The sequence below is a fragment of the Garra rufa genome, chromosome 13, assembly GCF_049309525.1.
Source record: "Garra rufa chromosome 13, GarRuf1.0, whole genome shotgun sequence".
NCBI lineage: Eukaryota > Metazoa > Chordata > Actinopteri > Cypriniformes > Cyprinidae > Garra > Garra rufa.
Genome location: NC_133373.1, coordinates 30813726 through 30839211, shown reverse-complemented (window position 1 = coordinate 30839211; position 25486 = coordinate 30813726). Strand labels below are relative to the sequence as shown.

The 25486-nt window shown below is 36.0% G+C and overlaps 1 protein-coding gene across 2 annotated transcripts in view; it reads right to left on the bottom strand.

The window, feature by feature from the left end:
- The window catches only part of pde4dip (phosphodiesterase 4D interacting protein), a 39028-nt gene extending 15428 nt beyond the window's left edge, over positions 1 to 23600 (bottom strand). For both annotated transcript variants that reach the window (XM_073817181.1, XM_073817182.1), the window contains exons 1-20: positions 21813 to 23600; positions 19612 to 19749; positions 19332 to 19451; positions 18349 to 18441; positions 17841 to 18209; positions 17635 to 17739; positions 16997 to 17134; positions 16728 to 16907; positions 16452 to 16646; positions 16096 to 16374; positions 14894 to 15013; positions 14130 to 14196; positions 11637 to 11746; positions 10148 to 10317; positions 9920 to 10040; positions 9681 to 9840; positions 8962 to 9078; positions 7873 to 8305; positions 6440 to 6675; positions 6297 to 6351 (exon numbers count right to left, since the gene is read on the bottom strand). In XM_073817181.1, the coding sequence (XP_073673282.1) occupies positions 6297 to 6351; positions 6440 to 6675; positions 7873 to 8305; positions 8962 to 9078; positions 9681 to 9840; positions 9920 to 10040; positions 10148 to 10317; positions 11637 to 11746; positions 14130 to 14196; positions 14894 to 15013; positions 16096 to 16374; positions 16452 to 16646; positions 16728 to 16907; positions 16997 to 17134; positions 17635 to 17739; positions 17841 to 18209; positions 18349 to 18441; positions 19332 to 19451; positions 19612 to 19749; positions 21813 to 23003 (4397 nt within the window). In that variant the 5' untranslated portion in view covers positions 23004 to 23600. The remainder of the gene's footprint in view (positions 1 to 6296; positions 6352 to 6439; positions 6676 to 7872; positions 8306 to 8961; positions 9079 to 9680; positions 9841 to 9919; positions 10041 to 10147; positions 10318 to 11636; positions 11747 to 14129; positions 14197 to 14893; positions 15014 to 16095; positions 16375 to 16451; positions 16647 to 16727; positions 16908 to 16996; positions 17135 to 17634; positions 17740 to 17840; positions 18210 to 18348; positions 18442 to 19331; positions 19452 to 19611; positions 19750 to 21812) is intronic.
- Positions 23601 to 25486: the final 1886 nt, after the last annotated feature.

The following is a 25486-nucleotide window of genomic DNA, read 5'->3' as shown; positions in this document are numbered from 1 at the left end:
TGACAAAATTACCTAATAAATGCCAAATGATGTTTGATAGTGAAAGCATCTCCACCGCATATCTGCATATAGCCTAATCGCTGGTTTCAGTCGCAAATATTAAACATGCGGGTCAGGAAGCGGGTCAGGTACAATTTACTTTTTTTTTTTTTTTTTTTTGCGGTCCAAGTTGCGGGCGGGTTAGTTGAAAACGTCGGTCGGGTTCGGGTTGTATATACATTGACCCGCGCATCACTGATATAGAGGCGCCAGCTAAACCAGATAAAGTTATTTGCTCTGTTTACATAGTTTACTGACACCTATTGGTTATTTACTGATACTACTGCCTTAACAAGGACACTCCCAATGGATGAGGATAATTTAATAGCATTTAATAGAGCCGTGTAATGACGTATAAATAATGAATATCAAAAAATAGTCTGATAGACTGTTTAATATACAACACATGACTTATTTTGGTATACAAACAACCAATTTGTAACTAAAGACTAGGCTATGTAAAATGTGAATTATCTTGTATTAGTAACTTTGGTAAGTTTCAGATTTCAATTCATAAATAACATCGATGGAGGGGGGCCCAAAAAATGCAGCCTGCCTAGTGTAGTCCATTTATTTAATCCGGCTCTGGTTATATGTACACAGTCAAATGCACCAAATTTAACACTAATCTATATAGACACCTGTCTTTCAAGACAACATCCTAACTGAAATGTAACCTCACAGGCACCAAATAGCATGAAAGCCCATTCCTGCCACTGAATAAAAAAAGTTTTAGTTCTGATTTTTCATCTCACAATTCTGACTTTTTTTCTCAGAATTGCAAGATATAAACTCACATTTCTGGCCTTTTTTTGTTAGAATTGCGAGATAAAAATTTGCAATTGCGAATTACTACATCAGAATCATGAAATATAAACTCGCAACCTGAGAACATCTTTTTTCCCCCTCAGAATTCACAACTGCTAAGAGATATAAACTTGCAATTCTGATAAAAAATTCTGACTTTATATCTCACAATTCTGAATTTTTTTCTGGAAATTTCAAGTTTATATCTCACAACTTTGAAATTTCTCTTGCAATTCCAAACAATTTCTCGCAATTCTCAGAGTTTTCTGACTTTATCTCGCGATTCAGATTTTTTTCTAGCAATTCTGAGTTTATATCTCGCAATTTTTGATTTTTTTGGAAATTCCAAGTTTATATCTCACAAGTTTATTTCTCGCAATTCCAAGTTTATATCTTACAATTCCTAGTTTATATCTCACAATTCTGTCTTTTTTCTTGCAATTCTAAGAAAAAAAAAGTCAGAATTGTGAAAACATTATAATCCTAAAAAATGTATCCAATTTACACAAAAATATTAGGCAGCACATATGTTTGAACATTAAACACTGATGATAATAATAACAACACATTTCTTAGGCATCAAATCAGCATATTAAAATGATTTCTGAACAATCATGTGACACTGAAAATTCAGCTTTCCATCACAGGAATAAATTACAATTTTAAGTATTTTAAAATAGAAAACAATTGGTTTAAATTGTAATAATGTTGCGTTTTTTTTACTGTATTTTTGATCAAACACATGTCTTGGAGAGCAGAAGACCTTTCAAAACCTTTGAGAAGTCTCACCAACCCAAACTTTTAAACGGTAGTTCAAAAATATTGTTTCAAATAGTCAAGTTTTACTATTTTTATACGAACCTACACCTGTAAAACACCTTAAAGCTCTTACTTCTCCAACTGTCTGTGCAGCGTTCTTTTATCCCTTTCTGTTTGCTTCTTGAGAATGGCCAACTCTCTCTTCTGCACCTGCCATTCCCACAGAGAGAAGGAAAAGAGGGAGTTGCGGTACAGGGGGCTGCTTTTGGACAGCATGGACTTCCACAGCGGAGCCATGGCCCCACGACCTGCCTGAGCCCTTATGCTCCCTCCTTGAGACCCGGTCACAGCCACTTCATGCTGGCTTTCCAAACTCTCAGCCGGCTGGGAAACACAAAGAAGCAGGTCAGGGGCCGCAGGACCAGCAACCGACGTAGCGCCTGTCAACTGGGTCTCCGTGGTAACTGGATTGCGATCATTCGTGTGACGAAAGCTGAGGGGTTTGCCTAGATTACGAGTAGTGATGGGGGAGGAGTTGGGAATCTCCAGCAGGCAGTTGAACGAAGAGCAACGCAAATCCTGAGATTACAAATCCCAAAAGAGATCTGTTCATTCCCAACCACAACAAAGAGTTTTTAATACATCCACAAATGTAAAAACACCTACTGTTGTGACATCCAGCCAACTGTTATGGTCTTACCATACATCCTTGAGGAACGAATAATCACAAAGCCAAACTGAAATTCCTTAAGTCTCGATTTTGAAGAAACAAAACCCACTAATGCTGAATGTTTGGTAAGTCCGTCTTCTTAGAGACCAGTTCCTCTGTGCTTTTCTATGTATTCCCAAACTAGGAAAAGGGTAATCAGAGTGTCTTCCTGAAACGTAACGTCCTTCCCCATGAGCTCTCAAACACAACAAACCCTCATGGTGGAGTGTGCGTGTATGTGTGGTCCTTGCCGATGGGCTGATGTGTTCCTCTGTGCATAAACAGGGCGCTTCAGTCAAAAGAGACACATCTGTGTTCCAATAAACAAGCATAAAGCATATCCAAACTATTATATGCTTAAAAATCAGGAAACCTAACACAACTTCTCTTGTCCTTATTGTTGCTCATAGTAAAAGTAACTTCTTTTTTCAGTATGGTTTCGTATCCGTAACCATTCAAAAGCAAAACCATAGAGTAAATCCACTTCCATGAACAAGTTAAAGTCAATATTCTGTCATCCCTCCTCTTGCATCCAGTCACGCTCTTCTTTTACATGGCCTCGCATGTGGTCTTCTCCTTCCAGCGTCTTCTCATCTTTATCGCTCTCTCTTTCTTTCTCTGTCAAGCTTTAGCTGCCTCTGACCTATTTCACTCATGAGGTTTTAATAACTTAACCTGATTAGCGCTGGAGTCAACACCCAATCCAGAGCCGGGTGGTCACAGCGCAGCTACCAACCATGTGACAGCTCTGTCCCAGGGCAAATGTTCACAAGAGGACACAAAAACACACATAAAACTCTTAGGACATCAAACCCATGCAAATCCCCTCCGTTTTCACTCAATTACAAGCCCCAGCTAAATGAACTGACTGCCAACAAAATACGGTTAAGTCCAGCCGTGCATCTGGTTGGCCATCTGCCCACCCTTTCGCTCTCTTTCACCTCATTAAAGGCTGCGATATTAGAGACAAACAGAGACATTTCCAGAAGGAGATTACACAGTGGAAATCACCCTTTTCTGGCTGTGAGCTTCCATTATGACAGAACTACGAAGGGTTGAGGAGGTGATGTGCACTAACACAACAGCAAAGAAGGCTTTAAACTGGAATTAAAACCATTAGGAAGATAGACAGATCCACCGTGATGCAAGAATTGAGTTGTCTTATTAGTTAAATGGTCCCTTGGAAAATATTCATGATTTGGTGCAATAGGGATTGAAAAGATAAAGAACTTAAAGGTTCCTGTCAATAATGATTATTTTGGTAATGGAGTAATCGGTCGATTATTCAAATGATTAATCGAGTAATCTGATTTTTGTGTGTGTGTGGTAATAAAAATAGAACTAATCAAACAATAGTCTTTGAAATGACTTCAAAGACATATATAATAACAATGAGGCAATGATAATTAGTTGAAATAAAGTAGCGAAAGCAAGCAATCATACAAAATATATTATAAACAATAGAGCTAATGTACATTATGCATTACAACAAATGCCTGCAGAGCGCACCAATGCCCTGACGATTGTTTTTACACTTTACTGCACAATCTAATCCTTGTTTAATATTGACTAAACAATATTTAATTCAAATGTCTACTTAATCTTTAATATTTGGCCATTTCTTTTCGAGAGAAATGCTACAGCCACTGCAATTTCTAAAAATTTGTGGACATCAAAATGTGTAAACTCGCGATCAGTTAGCATATTGAGAAAGATAATAATTAGAGTGTTTTCACGATGCGTCAGTTTGCATAGGTTTATAAATGTTTAAATGTTATAATGAACCCAAACTCACAACAATGTTCAGAATTTGATACACTCCACACATGTAAATGATAACTGTTTGTTTAGAGCAGCATTTACCATGAATGAAAACACTCTAGCACACACGTACGTAACATACACACATGTAAATTATTAAAGCGAATATATTAAACCTGCACTGCATATATTTATTTAATTGAATATTGTTTATTATAATTTTTAAATAGGTTTAATATATCATGCAGCCTCAGAAAACAGTCTAATAATGCGTTACATGAATTATCTTCTGTGGAATGCACCACTTCCGGTACTTGCCGGTTACTCAGCAACATGTGTAAAATGCAATCGATTTTTAAATTCGAGTACTCAAATTGAATCGGGGAATCGTGACAGCCCTAGTTCCTGTTTCGATTTCTCTGAATGTTTTGGTTCTCCAACAGCTTCTTCAGCAATTTGCATGTGCAAAACCTGTCATCACAGCTGAATCTCATTAGCTTCATTCTTCCAAAAAATAAATTACTTTCTAAAAATATTATTCTAAATTAGAACTGTCTTGGTTCTCTCTCTATTCTCCTCAACATATAACAATAACCCATCCTTCAAACCAATCCATCCCAGCTTTGGATTATTCAAAGTATCTCCAGACACAGAAGAGCTTGATTCCAGCAGACTGCAACAGCCAGGTTTTTCTCATCATGTAAATACCTCTCAGATCCATCTTAACACCTTTCAATATACAAATGCCTTTCCATTTAATATACAGCATCCTCCTGTTAACAGGCAAACAGCGCAGATCCTCCCAGCTCATGCACGCTCACCCGCTGACTACCGCTCAACACAATGCATCATGGCGTAAGGGAAAGAAAAATAAGGGTCATCTCCTGTAGTGTTCTGAGGGGGTACGGAATGAGGGCATGGATTCCGTTAAAATGTCCCATGAGGTCTAAATATTCCAGAGACGCCCTAGAACCAGCAGTGACATTATGTAGCAAGCTTCTGACAGTTCACATTAGCATTAGCATATAGCATCGCTCAACCAAGCCTGCAGGCAAAGTCAAATAAGTCCACTTCAGTGCTCATGAAAGGGTAGAAATGAAGTGAGCGAGTTACACATGGAGGTGTAGGGGAAGAGATTACAAAAGAAGCGAGAAACGGAAACAGAAAAGATTATCTCAAAACAACCACTCAAATCTGAAGCATAGAACTAAAGGAAAACACAAAATAATGACATATTTGATTTAAAAAAATAGCACAATGGAGTTAAATCTGACTATTACAATATACAATATATAACCCGAGTTTCGAAAAGCTCTGTTTCACCCATCACTACGTGCTTTTTAAAATGATTACAAACGATGTAAAAATTCTTTTAATTTAATCTGGCTTTTGCTAGAGAATCGGTTAAAATAAATGATTGAAGTCACAAGTTTTAAATAATTGGAGCGGTTACAGTGTAAATGACTCAAATTGATTTGGTTCATCTTTTACTCTTTTAACTGACATTAACTGAAACAAGCGAACAAGTATGCTATTTTGAATAGCGTGAATTTTACGTGAAAAGATGAATGCTTATTGAAAAAAATTAAACACTTACTTCATAGATACATTGTCTTTTAATAATTCAAGCACTATTCAAGAACCTCTTCAGGAAGGGTTTTCCAGGCCTTAAATTTCAAAAAGTCAAATTCAAGTACTTTAAGCACCTTGTAAGAACCCTGTAAAACATAACCAGTCTGAGGATGTACAGTATGTAGGATTCGAATGCCAGTCATTGACGTGACAATGTCTCATTACTGAAATAATCCACATTGATCCATCCGACCAAACGTTTCCATGATGCTTACTGGGTGGGAAACTCATCACAGCTGGTGTCCAAGTCAATAGGACATCAGAAAGCTCACCAAATACACACAGTACCAAAACTAATCATTACGTAACAAGCCCACTCTGCCTTATGAACATGCAAAATGTACTTTAAATGCACTGCAAGCAATTCATTAAATGCTTGAGCTTCGGCATTCCTCAACGACTCTTTATTGGGAGTTTAAACAGAAATTTGTGTCAGTACGGTCTGTCAATATTAAACAAATCTCAACAAGTCAATATGTCCCATCTGCTGTACTCATCACATGTTCTGGCGGATTTGGTGTACAGACAGATTCAGTTCTGAAGCGCTATAATGACTAGGTGCGATCAATAAAACGTTCAGCTGACTCACCGTATTGCAAGCAGCTCATGGCCTGATTTGTCATCTGGGACTTCAGAGTGATCCCCTGTGATGTGATATGATGATTAATTGCAATGTTTTTGTTACAGAGATATTGTCAGATGTATGTTGGTAAGTATGCATTTTTAACTCACGGCCACTGATTTTGGTGCTGACTCTCTGAGCGAGTGAGATGCTCTGGGAGAGCTGGTCTCTGAAGCTCTGTCCCATGTAGTAATCGATGTCATTGGAGCGCAGCAGCTCTTCAAAAGCCTTGGTGGTGTCTCCCAGGTGCTGAGTCAGAATGTGGCACACCCCACGGCCCTCCCGCATCCTCTGACGCAGATGAGACAGCTCGCGGGCCTGTGCTTGGATCAGCGTGTCAAACTTACTGCAGGAAAAATAGGTGAAATTAGCATTAATGCACCCGTATTAATCTGAAAATACATTATTTGATATTTTTAGTTCTATCAATTGATTCAATTTTAAACTGATTACATGATAAACTCAAAAATCAAGTTAATTAATCACGATTAACCGCATTATAAACTACCAGTCAAAAGTTTTTGTAAGATTTTTTTGTTTTTTTAAAGAAGTCTCTTCTGCTCACTAAGCCAGAATTTATTTGATCCAAAGCAAAAACAGTAAAGTTCTGAAATATTTTTACTATTTAAAATAACTGTTTTCTATTTGAATATATATTAAAATGTAATTTATCCCTGTGATCAAAGCTAAATTTCAGCATCATTACTCCAGTCTTTAGTGTCACATGATATTTTTCACTGATTTGCTGTTCAAGAAACATTTATTATTATTATTATTATTATTATTATTATTATTATTATCAATATTTACAAGAGTTGAGTACATTTTTTTAGGATTCTTTGATAAATAGAAAGGTCCAAAGATCAACATTTATCTGAAATAAAAAGCTTTAGTAACATTATACAGTATAACATTCAAAAACTTGGAGTCAGTATAATAATAATAAAACTTTTATTTAGCAAGGACGCTTTAAATTGATCAAAATTGATTTATAATGTAACATTTATAATGTAACAAAAGATTTCTATTTCAGATAAATTCTGTTCTTCTAAACTTTCTATTCATCAAAAAAAACCTGAAAAAATTCTACTCAGCTGTTTTTAACAATAAAAATAAATGTTTTTGAGCAGCAAATGAGAATAATTTCTGAAGGATCATGTGACTGGAGAAATTATGCTAAAAATTCAGCTTTGAAATCACAAGAATAAATTACATTTTAAAATATATTCAAATAGAAAACAGTTGTTTTAAATAGTAAAAATATTTCAGAATTTTACGTAAATTTTGTTGTACTTTGAAACAAATAAATGCAGGCTTGGTGAGCAGAAGAGACTTCTTTAAAAAACATTAAAAATCTTACTGTTCAAAAACTTTTGACTAGTAATGTATACCAATATACTAATACTAATAAACATATTTATATATATATATATATATATATATATATATATATATATTTATATATATATATATATATATTTTTCTTTTAAATACACATAGTACTATTTCCTGTAAAATCACAATGTCACATGAATGTACTAACCCTGGCCAGTTCACAGCTTTGCCATCTTCTGCATGACCTTTGCCCTTCCTGAGCTGCTCCTCAAGTGATGTCACACGGGAGACAAGCTCCTGCAGCTCTCGGCCTTGCTTGGGCTGGCGAGGAAGAGACCCGAAGCCATCAGACGACTGCCAGCCCTCGTCCTCCTCAGCTGTACTCTGTGCCTCAGAGTTATCCAAGCCCCAGTTGACCTTACGAGGAGTGCTGACTGCAGTGTGATCACGAGTTTGGGCCTGCAAGCTATGGATCAGAGCCTGAGATTGGGAGAGCTGACCACGCAGGTCCTCTACCAGCTGCTGCAGGTACGTCACATCAGGTTCAGTCTTCCCAGAGTTTAGTGTGCTGGGACCACCCCACCATTGAGAGCCACCATCACGATAAGAGAGAGACGTACACAGCTCCAGATCATCAAACTCTGCAGCAGAGGAAAACACACATTAATTACTGAAACGAAACTGTGATGTTTTGATACAGAAAGTGTTCAGAAAGTAAAATAAGCACTACGATTTTAAAGGATTAGTTCACTTCCAGAATTAAAAAGTCCTAAAAATTTACTCACCCCCATGTCATTCGTGATGTTCAGGTCTTTCTTTCTACAGTCGAAAAGAAATTAAGGTTTTTGAGGAAAACATTCTAGGATTTTTCTCCATATAGTGGACTTCAATGATGGCCAACAGGTTGAAGGTCCAAATTGCAGTTTCAATGCAGCTTTAAAGGACTCTACACGATCCCAGCTGAGGAATAATGGTCTTATCAAACAAAACGTTTTGTCATTTTATCAATTTAGAAAATGACCAATCCTTTTGCTTGATAAGAGCCTTATTCCTCGGCTATGATCGTGTAGAGCCCTTTGAAGCTGCACTGAAACTGCAATTTGGACCTTCAACCCGTTGGCCACCATTGAAGTCCACTATATGGAGAAAAATCCTGGAATGTTTTCCTCAAAAACCTTATTTTCTTTTCGACTGAAGAAAGAAAGACATAAACATCTTGTTTTAGATGTTTATTCTGGAAGTGAACTAATCCATTAAGATATTAGTGCCCTCTAGTGGTAACAGTAAGTGAGGCTACCTGGGCTGCTGGTGTCTTCTCTCTCAGCCTCATTCTCACTGCGGCCACATGTCTCATACCCCAGATCCTGAATGTCCACCTGGACCTGCTTATTGACCTGCTTTACTGATGTTTCCGCTAAACAAAAGACCAGAGAGATTGGTGTTTTAGGAACTGAAACAGTGTTAATATCTGTGCAGTGTTTTATTTTCATTTTCACTGTTTAATCACACAATCTTTTGACATTTATCTTTTAAGTAAATTTAATTATAGTATTTCATTTAGTAAATATTTTGTAGTTACAGTATATAGTACTATTGTATTAAATATATAGCAATAGCAATAGTCTATTTATAGCATTTCATCAAATTGATTCATTTTAGTTCTATTTTACACAAGCATTACTAATTTTAGTCTACAAAAATAACATATTAGTCATCAAGAAAGTGTAAAACATTATGTCAGTTGTATTAATACAATATATCAACATTGAACAAAAAACTATTTGAAAACTGTCTTTGTTTCGAAAACCTCTCCTGAAACTAAACATAACTGAATGCACTATTGTATTATATTTATTTTACATACATTCATTGCATTTTTAAGAGAAAGAGGGGGTTCACACTGTGGCATTCTGACTAAGTTTGAGTAACTTCTGCATTTGTGGCACCATGTGCAAAAACCCTTTGCTAACAGATTTCTATCAGTAGTTTCATTAATGAGATTGTGTGTTTACTCACTGAGTAGATCTCTGTAATCTTTAAGTTGTTCGGCCTGAGCTTGAACCGTGGCCTCTGACACCATGAGTCTCTCCTGAAGCTCTCTGCTCTCCTGCTGGATCTGCTTAAGGTCAGACTGAAGTCGCACGGTCTGATCACACATTGTCTCCCTTTCATTAGTCTGAAACAGAAACATGCATTAAAGTTTGCAGCAAACACCCATGGATGCTATTTACCATCAGATGTAAAGTCAAACTCACCTCCACCAGCTGTCCATCAGATTTATCTGATGTGTTCTTCTGTACACCATTCTCGGGCTTTCTTCCTGTCACCATCATCTTAAGCTCTTCATTTTCAGAACGTAGAGTAAAGAAAGCTTTCCTGTTTTAAGAGTACACACAAAAAATAATTGTGATTTTACATTTTATTTCAATGGATTATTTGTAAAATGGCTTTTGTAACTGTGTTTGTTGTATAGATAGCAGTACCTCATTTGAGAGAGAGAGGAGAAGCCGGCCTTTTCCAGCTGGGACTTGAGCTCCATTAGTTCTCTCTCTACTGCCCTCTTCTGCTCCACCAGTTGCTTGACCTCCGCCAAGCCCTGACCCTCAGCTACTGCATCCTGGCAGCCCCTAAGACCTCTATGCTGATCACAGCTCTGTGAAAGGAAAAGGAATATCATTTTTTTAATAATAGAAAGTAATAAAAATGACAAAAGCATATAACAAAATTACCAATCATTAATGTAACAACATTTTGTAAATAAAAATGAAGACTAAAGCAAAATTAAGGGAGGACACTGCAGGCAAAAACACTGTTTTTTCATGCACCTGTCAAGTTTGAGATTTCGGGCTTTTTGGTTTTAAAGTGTTTATTTTATAGCACTTTATCTGTTTGTGTCAATAGATTTCAATAATAATACATATTTTTAAAGGCTATTTTCTCAAAATGAGTTTTTTTTATTCCTGAAGGTTTTTACAGAGGGATTTGTTCATATATCATTTGCTTGATTTTATAATTTTTTTTCCCAAAAAACTGTAAAAATAATATATAATTTTCTGCCTGTTCTAAGTATGTTCTGAATTATGGAGTGAAAAAAATTGATACCCCAAATTCCTTCTGTAAAAACTTTAATATGTCAAAAAAAATTAAACAAGAATTTTGAAACTGACTTCATCCATTGTTTATAGTTTATATATTTGTACTAGAAATGTATTTATAATTTATTCATTATTTATATATTTTATTAAATAATGCCTTGTAACTTATAATTTATTTATTATGTATATATTTTATTAAACAATGCCTTTATAATTTATTCATTATTTATATATTTTATTAAATAATGCCTCATTTTAAAAAACTTGTGTTTGCAATTCTCAATTCTCAATGTAATCAATCAACAGGATAAGTAAGGTGATAACTATTAGTTAATTTTTTTACCCTATTCACCTGCAGTTTCCAGCCTTAAAATGAAAACTGAAAATATAAAAATAAAAGCTAATTCAAAATAATAAAAACTCCTTTTTGTATTTCTTTTTTTTTCCTATTTGCATGTTGTTGTTTATTATTATCTTCTTTCTTCTCTCTTCTCCCTCTCACTTTTTAACATAAAGCACTTTGAATTACCATTTTGTATAAAAATGTGCTAAAATAGACTTGATTTGCTAATACTATTGTATATTTTAAGTGAGCATGGTTGTAGAATTTAATTTTTTTGTATACTGCAACATAGTATTGTATAGTATAGTAAAGTGTAGTTAGCTAGACGCTCAATATAAATGCAAAGTATGTTTCAGATGTGCTATATACTGTGTGTGTGTGTGTGTATATATATATATATATATATATATATATATATATATATATATATATATTATACTATCAGGCATTAACCTGTATATATAAAATACATTTATGTCTATGACCAAAATACATGCCATGCAGCGCTATTATGCTTTCAGCATTTTGTCATACCTGCACGCTGACCAAAGACTGAGCTGTCAGTTTGGAGCGCTCCTCGTCTTCGGCACTGTCTGCAAACTCACTATCTTCATCCTCCTCCTCCCCATCATCTGATGTAAAACCTAAAGGAAAAAGTGTTGCACTGTTAGTACAGAAATACACCTAAACACATTCACTCACACTCACACAGACAGTGTGCACTGACTGTTGCACGTGTCACTATAGAGACTAGTGAACATAATACTCTAATGAGGCTCATCTTACTGACAGTGGGCTCTGAGTAACCTTTCAACTGCAGCATATTCACAAACTATTCCACCATAAAAGCAAGCTAATCCAAGATCATATTGACTCTCAGTGACAAATGGATGCTTCAGGCCAGTATACGCAACAAAAACAAGCAGGAAGACAGGAAGAGCTAGAGCAAATATATAAAAATACTCATTTCCTGAGTGGCAGCACAGCCCTGTTTTGGATTCTTTCTATTACTGTACAAAGTAATATGATTTGTTCAAGTTAAGAGAAGATTCAAAACATCTTTTGATTGCTATATTGTGAATTTAGTGGTATTTTTCTGCCAGTCGTCTAACTTTACATATGTGACCCTGGACCACAAAATAGCCAAAAATACATTGTATGGGTCAAGATTATTGATTTTTCTTTTATGCCAAAAATCATTAGGATATTAAGTAAAGATCATGTTCCACGAAGATATTTTGTAAATTTCCTATCGTAAATATATCTAAACTTAATTTTTAATTAGTAATATGCATTGCTAAGAACTTCATTTGGCGATTTTCTCAGTATTTAGATTTTTTTGCACCCTCAGATTTCAGATTTTTAAATAGCTGTATCTCGGCAAAAATTGTCCTTTTCTAACAAACCATACATCAATTTAAAAGCTTATTTATGTATCTTTCATACGATTCATAAATTGCAATTTAAAAAAAAATGACCCTTATGACTGGTTTTGTGGTCCAGGGTCATATATATGTAACATAAGTACAGTGATACTAGATTCGTTTAGCTGTTTATTGCCAACAAGATTCTACTATTAATTAATATTAAAATATACACTTTATAAAAGGCAAGCTGCTAACACACTATGAACTAATGCTTAGTGTGCATTGCGTTTATTTATTAATAAAGAAAGTAAAGTGATGTTACAATTTCATGACTTACATTTAATATAAATCAGCTACTGGCTTTTGATAAAGTTTTATTATTCTGAATTGTGTGTCACACAGTGTTGCCAAGTCTGCGGGAAATTAGGGATACTTTTACAATGTTGCCGCGAGTTGTTTTTCATGTCCATAATTATGCCCTGGAATGCACATTTTACCAGGGGAACCCCATCAAAAAACATGCATTTTACATTGGTCTAGTTTTAGGCAGCAACTGGGTGAGTTTTGCTGTGAAAACCTGGCAACCCTGGTGTCACAGGACAACACTGAGCAATGAGCTCTATTATGTATGTTGTGTGGCATCCAAATCAGCATCTCTAGGACTTTTTTCAAATATTTTAACTGCATATGGATCACCCAGAAAATGTGTTTGCTTTGTGAAGCATTTAAAATTGGACATTGATTGTGCTTGTGACTTTGGGAAATGGGAGTGAATGGAAAGAGAAGAGAAAGATACAGAAAAATTCAGCTGAAAGGTCCAATATACCCAATATATAAATAGAATAAACATGTTTTTACGATATCACCCCAGTTTTTTGAGTATATTTCATCAAATAGTTTACTGAGAGTCAAAATGATCATGGTACATACTAAAAAATGAAAATTCATCTAAAAAGCACAACACATATATTATTTAAATGTCCATAAAGGCATCAGTTAGGCAGCGACGTGATGTATTCAACTCAATACTAAGTGCAAACAATCTGTATAAGACATGCTACAAACATCAGTTATTATTTTGCATGCAGAGACACACTTATGTTATCATATATTAAACCTATACTCTAAACCTATTAAATAAATCATTACTCTAAATCAACACAGCAGCACTTAGATACAATAAAACTGTGATTTTAAAGTACTACAGTCTTTCTAGAGTGCATTTTTTACAGGTTTCTACAGTAAACACAGTGACAAGACCCACTTTTGGTAGCCCTCAAAATGATATATTAAGGTTTTTTTTGCTTTAAATTAATAAATAACAGTTACGCATATGGAATATAATAATAAAATTAATCAAAATTAGCTGAAATACAAATTACTGCACTGTTGAAAACAGAATAAAACATTAGAAAACTTCATGCACACAAATAAGATGAAATATAAGTAAACATTATGTTGTTAGAATCCATTACAATAATATCTACAAGCCTCTTTAAATAAGTAAAAGTGCACAATTCAGTCTTCAGTTGTTACTAATTAAAACATTTGTTAATCATGCTTATCAAGCAATTATTATCAAAATGCAATGCACAAAGCATCATTTGTCCTTTGCAGCCCGGGAGGCCACATTACAGACCAAACTTCAGCCCGTCCCCACCTCCGAAATCAGCATGAGATTTAGCCGCATATCCAGTTTCCATTGACACCAGTGGATCCAAAATAGCCTGCGTAAAAAATAATAATTATACAGTATATGTATAAACAGCTGAAATTGTATAGTACCAAACAAGTCATGGACTTTAATTCTGATTCAGTTTGTTGTGTTTTATGCTGCCTTCATGTGCTATCGTAATTATGGTAAATACCAAAATCCGACATCTAAATTGCACATGAACACCCACTCACGTTGTAATTTCCACTGGAAAGCTCGAAATTTTTTATGATACCCGAGTTGCCGAGATGGGATAAACTTTGACCTTTCAACATGGCGGACAGCAACGAAACTACTGAATGATAAGCATTGCATGATGTTAAAAGTTCTCTGCTGTTTAGTTGGTTAGTTTGTAGCCCCCATAATGCTGGGGCATAAAGGATTTTAATAACGTCGCTATTTAAACGTAGTGTTGTCTTTAAAAATACCATTAAGAGAAGATGCTAGCTTGTCGTGGCTCACCTCCAATAGGGTGCTGTGCGGTACACTGTTCTGAAGGAGGCAATTTTCTCATGTTATTTTATTCGGTCTGTTTTACCAAAGTAGCATGTGAGGACAAATTGCGAGTTCGCCATGTTTCTCTTCACTACGACAACAAAAGCACCTGAACACGACACACTGGTAATTTCCACTTCACAAGTGGAAAGCATTATCTTTCCCATATCACATGAAGGCAGCATAAGCTCAGCCTTTTTTGTTGATATGCTTACCTTGTGATTAATGAATGTGGGGTCTTGATGTTCCACTTTCTCTCTCAGAATCTGTAGCTCTTGGGTGAGTCGCTCTACCAGCGGTAAATCTGATGGATCCACCAACTGCATCTGCAAGTCCTGAATAAATCAACTCGATAAATACCCATACCTACACTAGCAGTCGATTTGTAATGTTTTTTAAAGAATTCTATTCTACTCACCAAGCCTGCATTTATTTGATCCGAAGTACAACAAAAACAGTAAAATTCTGAAATATTTTTACTATTTGAAAAAAACTGTTTTCTATTTGAATGCATTTTAAAATGTAATTTATTCCTGTGATTTCAAAGCTGAATTTTTAGTATTATTACTCCAGTCACATGATCCTTTACAAATCATTCTAATATTCTGATTTGCTGCTCAAAATCAATAATTATTATTATTATGTTGAAGAACAGCTGAATAGAATTTTTCAGGTTTCTTTAACTAGAAATCTTTTGAAACATTATAAACGTTTTTATCATCACTTTTGATCATTTCTTTTGATAACCGACTCAAAGCTTTTTAATGGTATATTGTATCTTATAAAAGCTTTTTATTTCAGATAAATATTGATCTTTGGATCTTTCTATTCATCCAAGAATCCTAAAAAAAATTACTCAACTGTTTTAAATATTAATAATAATAATAATAATAATAATAACTGTTTCTTGATCAGCACATTAGAATGATCTCTGAAGGATCACATGACACTGAAGACTGGAGTAATGATACGCTTTTTATGCGCTAATTTTTGTGCTTTGATCATAGGAATAAATTACATTTTTAAATATATTCAGTAATTTTGAAATACACTGCAAAAAATGCTTTTCTTACTTAGATTTTTTTGTCTTGTTTCCAGCCAAAATATCTAAAAATTCTTAAATCAAGAAGGATTTTCTAGACAAGTAAAAATTATTTTCTTGTTTTTAGAAAAAACAAGTCAAAATTAGGTGCGTTTTTGCTTGAAACAAGCAAAATTATCTGCCAATGGGGTAAGAAAAATTATCTTGTTTTCTGTTTGAAATAAGATTATTTTTCTTCAGAAGTAATCAAAAGTAATGCAGGCTTAGTGAGCAGAAGAGAATTCTTTAGAAAACATTGAAAATCTTACTGTTCAAAAACTTTTGACTGGTAGTGTACAAAACCATAAACTTTTAACTCAAAGGCTAAACACAAACCTTGATGATTTCCTCTTTGATGCTCACATTCCTGCTCAAAGCATCTATATCTGAGGCCTGGGTTTTGAGTTGGTCTTGGTGGGATGCCAGTGTGGCATGCAGGGCGGTAAGCTGGTTCTGAGCCTCGCTTTCTCTGCGAAGAGTCATTCGCAGCTCATCCTGAAGAATCTGTGTGTCTGCTTCGGGCAACTGTGGGTTAGCCGACCCAAGTTGCCTACGCAGCTCCTGCAATCGAGTTGTCTGTTCGGCCATCACCTGTCCAACACGCCCTGCAGAATCCTGGGAGATTGAGGGTGATGTTAAAAAGTGATTTACACCTCAGGATGTACATTAGATTGTCAGTGGTAGAGTGTTACCTTGATGTGCTGCTCTCTTGCAGTGATGGTGTTGAGCAGGTCTTGGACCTGTGAGTGATGCTCTTGAGTCTGTCTGCTTCGGTCCGACAGCAGCTCCTGGAACAAATGCTCCTGGAGCTGAAGCCGAGACTTGAGCTCCTCAGCCACCTCACTGGGCCCGACTGACACCTTACTGAGAAGAACTGCAGTCATCTCCTGCAGAGAGAAACATGTCAGAATGAAGTTAAAGAGTTTAAAAGAACACATTTGTGCGTTATATCTGAAGCGTGGGCTCACCTCTGCTTCTTTGGTGCGTGTATGCAATGACGTCTGCAGCTGGCTGATTAAAGTGTCTCTTTCTCTCAGGCTGTGTATGTGTGACTCTTCTCTCTCACGCTGAGCAGCCTGAGTATTACGCCAGGCCTCACACACCTGCTCCAGCTCTAAACCTTTACCACGCAGCAACATATCCAGACTCTGTTCAGATAAGAACATGAAAATAGTTCTAAGTGGATCGTTTTGCTGGTATTCATCATTTTGGCAGTATGCGAGTAAGACATCAATACCGTGATGGTTTCCTCGTTGTTGGACAGCACACATTGAAGTTTCTCCAGGTCTCTGTCTTTCTCTCTGAGCAGCAGTTGCAGTTTACGCGCCTCGTCTTCCTTCTGTTCCATGCATGTGAACTTATCGTCTATCGCTCTCTAAAACAGGCAAGGCGAACTTTATTGATATAGCACAATTTATATACAATAGCAATTCTAAGAAAATCTACATCAAAAAATACTGAAAAAACTACATCATGGCTTTCACAAAAATATTAAGCAGTACGTTTTCAACACTATTTATGAGATTTTTTTTTAGCATCAAACCAGCATATTAAAATGATTTCTGAAGGATCATGTAACTCTGAAGACTGTAGCTGGCTGCTAAATGCTGAATGGCTGCTGAAAATGTATTAAAACTACATTTTAAAAATATATTAAAATAGAAAATAGTTATTTTTAATAATACTGGATTTACTGGATTTGAAAACAAATAAAAGCAGCCTTGGTGAGCATAAGAGAAAACATTATAAATCTTACCAACCCTAAACTTATAGTGTATATAAAGCTATTTTCATGAAATTTAAATCAATTAAAAATAATACTAATAGTAATACAGTTAAATAGGTAAAATAGCTTGTATATGTGTGTTTATGTACCTCCAGTGCTCTATCTCTTTCCTGAATGCGTTGTTTGAGTTTGTGGATGAGGTTATCTCTATTCCCAGCAGGCTCTTTCTGACCATTGACCAGCTCACTGTAGTCCTGTTCAAACAGAAATTGATATAGCATCATAGATTAACATCCTTATGGATATCAGTACTAAAACTAGTACTACAAATCTAAATATTCTTTACATGTCTTACTTCTATCAGACGTTCTTTGTGCTCTAGTGAGGTCTTCAGTTCTCGGATGGTCCTCTCTCGTTCCTCCACCTCTGTCTCGCGCTGTTTCCATTCATCTCTCGATTTCTCTTCCATTTGTTTTACCTCAAAGCGAGCCTTCTCTAGAGCAGCCTGTAGATCCTGGTTGTGTCTTTCTGCCTCCTGATGGTGTTGCAGAGCTCTCTGCAGGTCAGTCTGGAGGCGCTGGTTTGCACGAGCCAGGTCTTCTTCTCGCCTCTGGCCTTGCTGCTGTGCTCTTTGAAGGCCCTGCAGCTCTAGCTGGGCTGAGAACAGAGAGCCCTGGAGATCCAACATATCAGCCTGCAGACGACTCGGAGCCACTCCAGACATCTTGGAAAAAGAACCAGATATTGTCATTCTCTAGTGGCTATAATAAAACATTACATTTAACAGAACTGATTCAAATGGATCTGAGAGTAAATAGAAAACTTGGAGGAGTATGAGCTTTAAACCTCAGGAGGATTCCCACCTGCTGCTGCTGAAGCTGGTAATGATTGTTCTGTTGTTTTAGAGAGCGAAGAAGCTCCTTCTGTTCTTCAATAAGCCGGTGGAGATCAGTAATCTACCATAAAAATGCATAATTTTCATTAATATAGTTTGGATCTCAGGCTCAAAAAATAACTCATCAATTAAGGATTGCAAATAGATTTAATGACACTAATCAAATGATCTATCATGGAGCATTTGAGATGTTTATGTAGAAATTAAGCAAAGGTATTTATGTTATGTAAAAGTTTTGTCATTGTAATCCTCTTGGCAATGTTTGGAGCAGAAATAAGAATTCTTACTTCACTGCATAACACTTAAAATGTATTTATGAGTTGAAGTGACTATATAATGCTATAAATATTGATGCAGCAAGTTCATAGAATTGATTGTAAAATGATACATTTATGCGGCTATACTATTTCAAACCTAACTTTTCCCATACTTTAAAGAGTAAAATGAAAATTCTGTCGTAATTATTCACCCTCATGTTGTTCCAAACCCGTAAGACCTTCGTTCATCTTCGGACACAAATTAAGATATTTTTGATGAAATCCGAGAGCTTTCTAATCTTCCATAGACAGCCACGCTACTACCACATTCAAGGCCCAGAAAGGTACTAAGGACATTGTTAAAATAGTCCATGTGACCATGTTAAGAAGCTATCTTAGGCTTACGGTTGAACCAATGATATTTTAACTTTCTGGGCCTTGAATGTGTCAGTTGTGTTGGTGTCTATGCAGGGTCAAAAAGCTCTCAGATTTCATAAAAATTTATCTTAATTTGTGTTCAGAAGATGAAAAAAGGTCTTATGGGTTTGGAATGACGTGAGGCTGAGTAACTAACAACAGAATTTTCATTTTTGGTTAAACTATCCTTTTAACTAACAGCCCAAATGCAAAAAGTGTGTCTCAAGCATGTGCGTAAAGCCTATTATTCCAGTCAATGCTTTCGGGGCTCACGTACCTCAAAGTCTTTAGTGTTGTGTGAGTCATTCAAGGTCTGTATTGTTCTCTCCTGACCACATGCTGCTTCTCTAAGAGAGCGTAGTTCACTTTCCATGTCCCTGAGCCTCTGTTGTAACTTCTATTCACACACACACACAAACAAAAGAGCTCAGCACAATAACGATTTAATGATTCCCATTCCTGCTGAGACACAACAACACCATAGCAACAACAGTACACTTGACAGTCAAATGAAAAATAACAGATGCTTGATGAAACATCACATTTGATGTCAATACCTTATTACTGGTCTCGCTTTCATGGATCTTGGTCTGTAGAGACTGGACCTGCTGTTGGGCCTTCTGCAGCTCGCTCACACACTGACCCGCTGCGTTCTCGTAGTCCACCAGCTGACACTGCTGCTCCTCAATCAACTTCTGAAACACAGACAGATCATAGAAACAAAAATTTTAAATTCTAAGATTACAGTTCAGTTCAGAGCAGAGAAATTGATTTGATTTTAAATTAAAGAAATAGTTCACCCAAAAATGAAAATTCTGTCATTAATTACTCACCCTCATGTTGATCAAAACCCGTTAAGACCTTCATTCATCTTCGGAACACAAATTAAGATATTTTTGATGAAATCCGAAAGCTTTCAGGGTCAGAGAGCTCTTGGATTTCATCAAAAATATATTAATTTCTGGACTGAAGATGAACGAGGATCTTACAGTTTTTTTAAATCAGTTTTTTTTGTCATTTTTGCGTGAAATAATCCTTTAAAGTTGTTTTTTCCACTAATTCAACCTAGATCAACTGTCCAGGAAAAATTTACATTTACATTAATCAAGCCTTCATCATTTCCTACTCAATATTTATGTTAAATGCATCGCAAATTCTGTTACTCGATTACTAAAACAACTGTACTGATATGAGTGAGAGGACGCATGCAGTGCTGAACAAACAGATACGACCATAGCCTCCCTCTACAACTTCCTCAGGAAGTCCTATTTTTCCATGGCGGCATGTCATTCGCTTCCTTGTTTTTCAGTTTCACTTAATATAATTTCTCTCTCTATTTACTGACATAAGGTCTTATAATAATAAATAGAAATGAGTCTCTATAATAAACAGAGACTTTACTTTGTACAATTATTTTTATAGCACAATAGTAGAAGTGCAATTAATTAAAGGATAATGTTTCTGAGCCCTGTCTACGGTAACATACAGTGATTACAAGTGGCTGTGCATAGTACAATACAGTTGACTGTGAACACTAAAGATCAGATTACTCATACTGCCAGTTTGCTTTATCTGTCATTGCATTGACTTACATAATCGGGGTTTACCTATTAATGGATTAAATTAAAAACATTATATTGCCAAGAAGGTCATATGTGACCCTGGACCACAAATCAGTCATAAGGGGATTTAAATTGAAAAGAATAAATAAGCTTTCCATTGATGTATGATTTGTTAGGATAAAACTATATTTGGCTGAGATACAACTATTTGAAAATCTAGAATCTGAGGGTGAAAAAAAAATAAAAAATAAAATTGCCTTTAAAGTTTTTCAAATTAAGTTTTTACCAATGTATAATACTAATCAAAAATTATGTTTATCTATATTTACGTTCGGAAATTGACTAAATAACTTCATGGAACAATCTTTACTTGATATCCTAATGATTTTTGACATAAAAATTAAAATTAATAACAAATTACAAATATACCATGCTACTTATGACTGGTTTTGTGGTCAGGGTCACATATATCATAACTCATACTGTTTTTAACATATACACACTACCATTCAAACGTCTGGAGTTGCTAAGATTTATTTTATGTTTTTGAAAGAAGTCTCTTAAGCTTACCAGGGCAGTATAATAATGTAAAATATTTTTATATTTAATAGAATTGTTTTCTGTTTTAATACATTTTCAAACAATTTATTTCTGCGATGGTAAAGCTGAATCTTCAGCAGCCATTACTCCAGTTTTCAGTGTCACATGATACTTCATAAATCTTTCTAATAAGCTGATCTGGTGCTCAAGAAACATTTCTTATGATCATCATTCTTAAAGACAGTTGCTGTTTAATATTTTTGTGGAAACTGTTTTTTCCAGGATTCTTTGACAAATAGAAAGTTGAAAGAACACCACTGACCCCAAACTTTTGATAGTTTTGACTGGTAGTGTGTAAATATAGAGCCAACACATATTCATTAGAAGAGCGAGAATACAATGATCCTTTTAAAATTAGCCTGTAGCAGGGAGCACTGTTGCTCACAACAACAGTCGCTAGGAAAGAGTTGCTACGAAGATGATGGGTAACCTAGTAATCAAAAGCAATCAGAGAGCTGGAGAGCTCTGGGAGGAAAAAAGGCCTGAGGGAGTTCTTCATCTACTCATCTAGTTTGTGGCCTATAAAGTCATCTTTCCTGTTTCTTAATATACTACATACAGACAGTCCACAAAAGATCCTTTTCCTTCCTATGTACCTTCTGAAGGCCCAATGGCTTGCACTGCACATAATCATCCAACCACAGGTCTTCCATTTCTGCCAAGTCTAGCTGAAGCTCCTGCTGGATGCTTAAAGGAGCGTCTGGAAGTTGAGGAGAAACAGGACACTCTATCCCAATGGGAGGCACCTGTAGCAGAGGGTAAGGACTCTCCATGGGTGTAGCGTTAGCTTTGAGGAGCACAGGAATTCGGCTACCTCTTTGACTCTGAAGAGGGTGATATTCAAAGCTTTTAAGCAAGCTGAGTGCCAAATCAAGTCCACACACAGACCCAGGCCTTTTGATAGTTGATCGTTCCTCTTCAGACTCTCCCTGCATTGTGTTAGGTTGTACTTTTGGATAAGACTCTTGGGTGACATCTACAGCAGTGTCCAAAGACTCCACAGAGGAGGCAGGACTCACTCCGACAGGCTCTGGATCACTGGGACAGCGAGTTTGGTTGTTCTCAACAGGTTCAGGTTCTTGTAGAAGAGCAGACTGGGTGGCTTCCTCAGCGCTGTCCTGAACACTACCGGAGTACCTAGTGGAGGGTCCACACGAAGTGCTCCGACCCACTTTCCTAGGAACCTTGCAGACAGCCTCGTAATCTGAATCTGCCACTCGCAGTGCAGCACATCCTTTGCACTTCCTGGGACGGGAACCTGATGTGGCATCCCCTGCTGCATGGCACTGATGGTGAACAGGGCATTGGTTGTCTTGAACCTGCTCTTGAGCGCCTTGCTCAGCCCAGGACTCGTAAACAGAGTATGTCAGATCTTCCTGCAGCAGAGCGCTGTATTCAGCATCTGCCAACCTGGAGAAGTCAACTACAGAAGAGTCCGCAGCTCCGCTATCCACGCCAGAATCATCAGTGTTGTTTTTGCGGTACAGTCCACCGATGCATTGTCTGAGCCTGTCTTTCTCTAACAAGAGCTTCTGCATCCGTTCAATGGACAACGCCTCCACCCTGGCGATCACAGTGTCGAAGCGGTACATTCGGTCTAGCATGAAGGCACACTTGCTGCAGGCGAATTCTCCCCTGCCGTCCCGGGTCATTTCCCTGCCCAGTGCATAGGACAGCAACACCTGCAAACTCAGCTTGGCAGTTGGGTGGAAGATCCATCTCCGCTGGTTACCACACAGCTCCCTTGCACAGATGCGACACACGTCCTTCATCTTTGAGTCCAACATTATAAGTCTTCAATTAAACAACCAACTACAGTAGTTTGTTGCAAAAGTGAAAGTGAAAATTTCGTGGCATATAAAGTTCCTAAATTGCTCTTCTTCTCCAGTGCCCAGCAATGGAACATAAGACATTGAAAAAAATAAGGCAAAGTATGTATATTTAAAAATATAATAGTAAATTATCACAATTTTAATTAAGTCACATCTATCATAGATGAGATGACGCCTTAAAGTTATACTATTTTATATCCTTATAAATGTCATTCAGATCGTTCTTTAGATAGATATATCGCTGGAAATAAATCTCGATCTTGATTTCGATGTCGAGATGCTCGTCCTCGTCAGCGGAAGTAAAGATGCGTGTTTGGTCCTTCACTCTGGCGTTCCAGATTATGTTTCATTCGCTCTTCTGTGAAGACGCCGACATGACAGGACATCATTTAAATCCCATCGCCCGACTCCGGTTTAAAAACATGTCATTTTTTATAAGCACCACTACCCAAAATGTAGACGGAAATAACCAGTCCCCGAATGGTTATACTAAAGGTTGGCAGTATTTTGTGTATATAACCGGGTCTCCATGTAAAGACAGCAGAGCAGCAAACGATGTGGCAAGAGTGAGGCAGGAAAAAAGGGCGCGTACCATTTTCTGCACACAGAGGGGTGTCCAAACATGCGTTTTTACCATACATCTTACTTATTTAAAACGTAGTAACGGTTGTTAACTTCTCAAAAAGGCACTTATATTGCAACCATCTTATAAACCGACGTTTTATCGTCCATTATTTGTCAACAGTGTTTTTGTAAATTCTTCGATCACCCCTCGGTGTACGCAGTGGTACCGGTCGCACAAGCCAAGCAAACGATGACACTACTTTACATACTTATTTCCATTTTCGACAACGAAGTGCAACTGAGAATGTGATTTGTTTTTTTCCGACGAACTGGTTTCATAATATCTATCTATCTATCTATCTATCTATCTATCTATCTATCTATCTATCTATCTATCTATCTATCTATCTATCTATCTATCTATCTATCTATCTATCGTTAATTTTGCAAATATTTAAACAACCAGATTTGCTATCAACATCCACACAGTAAACTTGTGGGTACAGATGGATCAATCTCGTAACAGTTAATATTAATTATTTTGATTATAGATAGATAACTAAATTATGCCATGTTTTATGGTGTATACTTGCACATGTTGGCAGTATGTGGTGTATCTGTGTGGATTTTTCATTCAAATTCCTCTAGAATTTACACTACGGAAACAGAACACCATAACAGCACTAAAACACAAACCACCCTTAATCAAAAACCTATTTATCCTAATCAAGCAACTGTAGCATTATCTCATTGTTTATGTCAAGCAGTGATGGAGTTGGCAAGGCGTTGTTAAAAGACAGTTAAATTAACTGATTTTTTTAAACAATTCTGTGTACAGTAATGTAATTGATTGTTTATTTTAAGCCTAAACCCAAGTCAAACAAGAAAGTGAATACTGCATATCTCTTTACAACTCCTTTAGTTGTATAATTTTTTTTTCTGTGGAATGACAAAAACGATTTACCAAGAGCAAAGTGCAGCACAGAAACTTGAAAATATTAAAACTAGAAAGAAAAAAAAGCTTTGATTAAGTGTTGGGTGACAAATTAAATGCAGGGAACATACTGTTTAATTTTTAAAATAGTTGTAAACGTGTGCTGGTGTAAACTCTCAGCTTGCATTGTCGCTAGATGTCGCTCTCACCACACTGGTGATGCTTCTTCAGCTAAATTAAAGCATTTTCTCAAAAACGATACAATTCATTTATTTACACACTGACCCATGTTTACTATATGCATATATTATATTAAGAACACGTGCTAAACAATAATAATGATTATGTGCAGATTACATGCAAGATTAACTTGTGAAAAAATATAAATAGAAAAAGTCTTACTTGCATCTCCTGCTCTGTATTGCTTTTTCCATGAGCCAGTTCTTCTCTGAGAGTCTAAAAAAGAGAAAATGATGCCTGCTGCTTAATAAAATACATACATTTATTTTTGTTTTTCTATTTACTTCACTTTAAATAATAGCCATAATAGATTTTTAAAGTTTCGTTTGTTTTTAAACTGAACAGTTGATCGAACCTTAAGACAAAAAATTTTTCAATCTACAAAAGGAGTTTTTTTAATATATACACTACCTGTCAAATAGTGAGATTTAAAAAAAATTTTAATCTCTTTTCACCAAGCCTGCATTTATTTAATCCAAAATACAGCAAAAGCAGTAATATTTTGAAATATTTTTACTATTTAAAATAACAGTTTTCTATTTTAATATATTTAAAATTGTTATTTATTCATGTGATTAAAGCTACATTTTCAGCATCATTACTCCAGCCTTCAGTGAAATCATTCTAATATGCTGATTCGCTGTTCAAGAAACATTTATTATTATAAATATAATAAACATTTAAAACAGTTGAGTACATT